The sequence below is a fragment of the Meriones unguiculatus genome, chromosome 15, assembly GCF_030254825.1.
Source record: "Meriones unguiculatus strain TT.TT164.6M chromosome 15, Bangor_MerUng_6.1, whole genome shotgun sequence".
NCBI classification, from domain to species: Eukaryota; Metazoa; Chordata; class Mammalia; order Rodentia; family Muridae; genus Meriones; species Meriones unguiculatus.
Genome location: NC_083362.1, coordinates 46,468,042 through 46,474,567, shown reverse-complemented (window position 1 = coordinate 46,474,567; position 6,526 = coordinate 46,468,042). Strand labels below are relative to the sequence as shown.

Sequence of the window (6,526 nt, the reverse complement as noted above, 5' to 3'; positions counted from 1 at the left end):
GGGCCTAGGCAGGTCCCGCCATGTCTGCCTGTCCCGGGTGGTCGGGACGCGCTGGGGTCCCCTCTGAGGCCGAGCCGCCATGCTCTGCGCTGCAGAGGGCCGACGGCAAGCCTTGCAAGGAGACCCCAGAATGGGCCCTTATCACAGAGATGAGGACCTTCGGAAGCTGTATTCTCGAGGACATCAGATAAAACTGGGCCCGGTCCCCATTTGTGCCCTTTACGTCTGCTTCCTCGCTCTCCTACCACACCCTGAAATTGGGATGTGTCCTTAAAAATCACCTTCCCCGTCCCTCCTTCTTACCGCTATATACATAGGTAGAAACCACTCTATAGTATTCGTTTTCCCAACGCTTTGACCGCTGCCTTCACCGACCAGCTTGAACGGAAAATTACTTACTAGACTTATCTCCTGAAGCTGTAGGAAAATCCAGCCATTCTTAGTCCTCACCCTTCTTGCTTCGTAGTCTTTAGTGGGTCTCCACAGAACCTCGCTCTGGGTTTTTCCGGTTACTTAGTAGTCCTGTACTCACCTTTAATCTTTCTTACTCATGTGGAAGGCACCTGTGTTCTGGGGATTTAATTACTATATGTGAAGGAGTTTCATATTCACCTCTTAAGTCACTAAGCTGCTATTTGTTGCATCTAAGCTGTCTCTTCCTTTCCAAACTGAAGGCACGGCGGTGGGAAGATTCGCTATTAGGAAGGGCCTGAGCTTTTGGAGGTACTAATGCAGGTGGCCAGTGGGACTGAATCTAGGTAGGACCTAGGAAGGCTGTCAGCCATAGGGGGAAATGGTGGGAGTTGGCGCTCTAAGTCTCCCTACCTTAATTCTCTAACCTCCTGTCCTCAATGGCATTTCTCTTGGAAATCTGGTCTTATACTCCGTGCCGTAGCATGTCCCCACATTATTTTTGTTTCTTGTTAAGGGTACAGTGTTTCACTGATTAAAAAGCCCTGTTTGTGTAGAGTGTATGTGTGTGTGTATCAGACATTCTCCCAAGTGCTTTATTAACTGCATTAAATCCTTGAAACTAACTGTTCTATGACCTTGACACTGTTGTTAGTCTCATCTTGTTGGGAAAAGAAGGCACGAAGGTCAGAGCACAAGGTCATATAGTTAGGAGAAGAGCTAGCTAGGTAGGAACCCAAACAGCTGGTTCCACCAGGTCAAAACTGAGCTAGAGGTGGCAAATACAGAGGTCACAGGCTCATATTCTCATAAAGCTGTATTTGTCACATTTCCTAATTCCATCTCTTTTCAAGCACCATCTGTCTTTGTATTTTTGAAACAGGGTCTTGTTATGTAGGCTGGCCTTTAACTGGCAATCCTCCTGCATCAGCTTTCCAGGTACTGGAATTATAGTCATCAGTCACCAAGCCCAGTTGATTCAGGTTTCTGATCCCTCTAACTAAATGAAGCTTCCTCATAGCACTGTCCTCTTTCTTTACATTCCTAGGTGATCTTCTTAAATGTAGCCTAAGTCCTCATCACTCTTTAAATTCTTTGACTTACACGCAAGACCAGAGGAATACCATTTTCCACCTTCTTATACCATTGATGGCTTTATTGACCTCCAGTAAGGGATCAGTACCGGCATCCAGGCAGTGAACAATCTTTGACTAAAACGCTAACTAAAGTTAAAAACTTAGCATGGCTTGGGAGATGACTTCATGTGTGAAATGTTTGCCACACGGTATGAGGACTCAAGCTCTAACTCTCAGAGCCCACCTGTAATCCCAGCACATGGGAAATTAGAGGAGGGGAAATCCCTGGAGCAAGGTGGCTAGCCAGACAAGCTGTGCAATCAAGCTCCATGCTGAATTAAGAGACTCTACCTTACCCCACCATGGTGCTTTGCACCTTCAGTTCCCAGGACTCAGGAGGCAGCGGCAAGTGGCAGCATAGTTTCAAGTCAGCCAGAGTTACACAGTGAGACCCTGTCCCCTATCAAGAGAGAGCTCTTATGTCAGCAAATAAGGTAGAAAACGGGGAAAATTCATTCATCCACGCCAGTGCAGGTGTACACACATACACTCACATACATATTATCATACATGTACATATGCAAAAACACTGAAGCGTAGCCAAACATGTCCTATTATAAAAGCAAACCTTGTATCCTCATGCATATTCTTGGGCGGGAGGGGGTTGGGCTTATTAGTAAGAGGATATTGCTGGCAGCCTGTCTAACAGCCTCAGCTGTCTCTGAGGGAGTAGGCCGGTGGTAGGCCGGTGTTACCGTTTATAAACTATATTGTAGGAAATCTCTGAAACAACTCAGCGCTATGCTTCAGTCAGTGAGGATGGGTGTGCCTTCTTTATAGATTCCTCGTTTTCTGTCAAAATCCTTACTATGCCAGGCTTGCCTCGGCTACTCCCTACCTCCCCCTCGCCCCCATACCTTCCCTAGTGGCCACATCTAATGTGAATGCATCCCTTTTTAAAACTTCTTTTAAAAGTTGTACTTTCTGACACTTCAGCTATGGGTGTAATGGGCTTCTCTCCTGATAGTCTCAATGGCAGAGGCTGACTCCTACTCATTTTAGTACTGCCTCATGGACAGTAGACAGGCAACAGGGTTAGTCTGTGCATTTCTACATCCACAGAGTTTATCTCGGGGAGATAGTTTTCTCATAGGAAAGCTTGAAAATAGACATTGAAAGAAATACCCAGGGCTGGCGATGCAGCTTATCTGATAAAGGCACTGCCACTGACCTCCATCCCAGGAACCCACATGCTGGGAGGAGAGCCCCAGAAGTTCTTTTTCTGACCTCCTTATGCACACTGGCCAGCGTTAAGTCCACAAACACACATGAACCGAATTACAAAAACAGCAATGTAAAAAAAAATTAGTAATATTTAACCTTGCCTACTGCTGCATAAAAATAATGAAGTTTCTGATTCGTGACTATATCTTAATGGTGTTACTGGAAATTTTGGGGAGTCCCACTTTGGATGCCATATGGTACCAGGGAAACTAGGGTTCCCTCTTTGGGCTCGTAAACTCTATAATAAAAGAACTGAAAAATGAACTCAGTTGGGAGCTTGGGAACAATTTTATTAGAGACTGAGAGAAACAACAGTCAGCCACAGGGAGGGGAAAGGTGAGGAAGAGGGAAAGCCATGTTTTTTGAGTTAGGCCAACACGTTCAGCAGTGGACATTGGCAAGCAGATGCAGGTCAGCAACTGGCTGCATGGCAAAAGTGGATAGCTTCAGAGAAGCAGTGAGCAACTTCAGATGGCAAAGAAAGCCTGCTTCGACTTTGGGCAGAGTCGTAAGGAAAGTTAAATTTTTTTCTGAATTAGGCCTCAGAAAGCAGACTCACTTAGGGCTACACAGCAGTGGCTCTATAAGTGGGGTTTCTGGGCAGGACAAGACATTGTCTCATTAAGATAATTATTTCTCCCATTTCTTAAGTTTGGCTGGCTTCCTGGGGGATAGTCCAGGTGATTGACAGGGTTTCTCTGTGTAACAGAGCCCTGGCTGTCCTGGACTCACTCTGTAGACCAGACTGGCATCAAACTCACAGAGATCCACCTGCTTCTGCCTCCTGAGTGATCGGATTAAAAGTGTGTACCATACTCAGCTCTGGATTAGCTATTTTTTTTAAGTATTACATATTCTTTATCTGATATCATATGTAAATCACAGTCAGTGTCTTTCAGTGATGAAAGGGCAGCCAGCATCCTTGACGTAGGGAATTCTAATTAAAACGGCATCGTCAAGAACAGACAGTTGCTTCTTGACGTTTAGCCACTGCCTGTAACAGACCAGTGAGCACAAACTGAAACACAGGGGAGTCTTCTTGTTTCTGAGACAATGACAGAGTTTTCCCAGGGTTTAAACATACTCAGATGCCCATTTATATACATCTAAGTACAAACCATATAATGGGTTTGAGGTGACACCCCCATCTTTGTGGAAAGCGGAACATAACTACTTAAGTCCAATCTTATCTTGAGAAAGGGAGAGCAGTGATAGTATCTATGCAACTGGATTGTTATTTTAAAAAAGATCATATCCACTTAATGACAAATCAGTTTTACTTAAGTTGGGACTGTCCAAGAAAAATATTGTTAGCCATCCATGATCTGAATTTTGATGTATGAATTAAATTATGGTACACATTAAAAGCCATAAGACACTTGTTTTGTAATAAATAAGGCAATGGGAATTACTCATTGGTAGCCTTTAAAGACAAGCTATTACGTCTGCCCTTTCTCCCTTCTTCTTAATTCCAGCAAAGATCATTTTTGTTCCAGGGATGTACTTTTTGGGATTCTCCAAATACTCCATCAGGGTATCCCCTCCCTGGGTGATACCTTTGTTCTTGTTGGCATCTGTGTAGGAGAATCCAGCGGCCTGGCCTGTCTTCCACCCAAAAAGACCATGGAGATTGGGCCCAGTCTTATGCTTGCCCCCCTTTCCCACACTACAGCCCTGGGCACACTTCTGAACAAAGATCTTCTTGCCTTTCTCAACATCACCCATTTTTTAATTAGATCTGGGCTGGTTGGCACCAGAAATGTTATGTCCCAAAGACCGACGTCCTGCTCTCTCCTGATTAACTCTTAAAGCAAGAGACAATGGTTTGTTTATGTCTCTACCAATGACTGGAAGCAGGTTATGCTGTTTTGATCAGGTGGAAATAGCTTTCTCTTTAGGAGGTGGGCTAAAACTGGGATATTAATATAGCCTATTTTCTCTCTCTTTTTCTTTCCTCTTCCTCCTCTTTTGTGACAGGTCTCACTGTGTAGCCCTAGCTGACCTGGAATTTATTATTTAGTAGTGATCAGGCTGCTTTTAAACTTTCAGAAATCCACCTGCCTCTACCTTCCCAAGGCAAGTACATTTAAAGGCAAGTACCATTACACCAGCATCTTGTTTTTGTTGTGATATGACTCATTTTCACTATGAAAAAAAAAAAATCTAGAGACTAATTCTAAAGCTGTTTACCAGAAGGGAGACCAGCTAGAGTGCAGTTTTGTTCACACATTCAAATATGGCCTCAAATGTGGTTCCCATAGGTGTAGAGATAAGAAACCAGAGCTTCCTTCTGAGTTCTTGGCCCAGGATAAGAAGGGAATTGTTCAGTGTCAGGGTCTCTGCCTCTGAGCTGTCTAGCCAGTTTCCATCTCCTGTCTACGGGCAACATGAGTGTTTGAACTTTTCTTCATTGCTATTAAATCAGATTGGGTCCCCTGCTTAAAACTGGGAATTTATGAATGAAAATACTTCATTAACTACTCTTGGCACAGTCTTTATAAAAATCTTAATAATTAAAACATTCATCAGATTTATTTATTTTGTGTCTATATATGTGTAAAGATTTGTAAATGAGTATGTGTAAATATGTAAATAGCACAGCGTATTCATGGAGTCAAGAAAACAAGCATTTAGGAATTGGTTCTCTCCTTCTACCAGGTAGGTCCTGAAGATGGAACTCGGGTTCTTAGGCTTAACAGCAAAGCATCTTTAGCCACTTAGCCAGCATACCATCCCCTTCACAACATTTGATAGAATTTACCAGTGAATCTGCCTGGCCTTAGCATTTCCGTTGTGGAGTGATTTAAATTACCAATTCACTTGCTCTTGATCTAATCCTGAACCAGTTTTGGTAATTTACAGCTTTTCAAGAATTTGCTATTTCATCTAAACTATTTAACTAGTGGGTGGTTAAGATTTTGATAATTTGTGTATCCTTCCTTCCTTCCTTCCTTCCTTCCTTCCTTCCTTCCTTCCTTCCTTCATTTATTTGGTTTTTCAAGACAGGGTTTGAAGAAGCACATTGTTTCTTCCCAGTAATCTGGGAAATGGGTATGACTATGCTTTGGACTTTGTAGAGACCCTTATAAACTTGGTTTAAATGCTGTATTTTGTCTGTCTGTGTACACTTCTGTATAAATTTATGTTTATGTGTGGCTAGAAATATATTCAGCAGTTCCAACAACAACAACAAAAATTTAAGACAAGGTCTCATGAAGACCAGGCTGGTCTTAAACTTGTTCTATAGCCAAAGGTGACTTTGAACATCTGATTCTCTTTTCCTCCACCGCCCAAGTGCTGGGATTAGAAACAAGTGTTCCCACACCTGGTTTTATTCTATTCTGGGGACTGAGCCCAGGAGTCAGTGTATGCTAAAGAAGCACTCCACCAAGCCACAGTCAGAGCCACCCTCAAAAATGTTTAAATGAAAAAACTTTGAAAGAAACAATCTTTTGAATTTTGTTTAAATGAAAAATGTGTTAAATATCACTTTTTTCACTTGCCATATAGGATTCTAATAGTTATATTATAACTATTAAGGTTTCATTTTAATAAAACTAATGCCCTCTTTTAAAAATATTTGTCTTTACATGTATGAATATGTTTGCCTACATGTATGTATTGTACCATGTGCATGTGTGTGCTTCTTGTAGAGGTCAGGAGAGGGCATCAGATACACTGAACTGGAGTAACAGATGGTTATAAATTTCCACATGGGTGCTGGGAACTGAACCCACAGTAAGAGCAGCAAGTGC

At 42.6% G+C, this 6,526-nt stretch overlaps 1 protein-coding gene across 1 annotated transcript; it reads right to left on the bottom strand.

Annotated features, from left to right (window-relative positions):
- Positions 1 to 4,097: 4,097 nt before the first annotated feature.
- Positions 4,098 to 4,496, bottom strand: LOC110559601 (cytochrome c, somatic-like). The gene has a single exon (XM_060367861.1). The coding sequence runs from the start codon at positions 4,494 to 4,496 to the stop codon at positions 4,197 to 4,199; it is 300 nt and encodes a 99-aa protein (XP_060223844.1). The 3' UTR covers positions 4,098 to 4,196.
- Between the last annotated feature and the right edge of the window lie 2,030 nt (positions 4,497 to 6,526).

Excerpts from the sequence above, each read along its gene's own strand:
- LOC110559601 (XM_060367861.1), bottom strand. The coding sequence starts at position 4,496 with ATGGGTGATGTTGAGAAAGGCAAGAAGATCTTTGTTCAGAAGTGTGCC.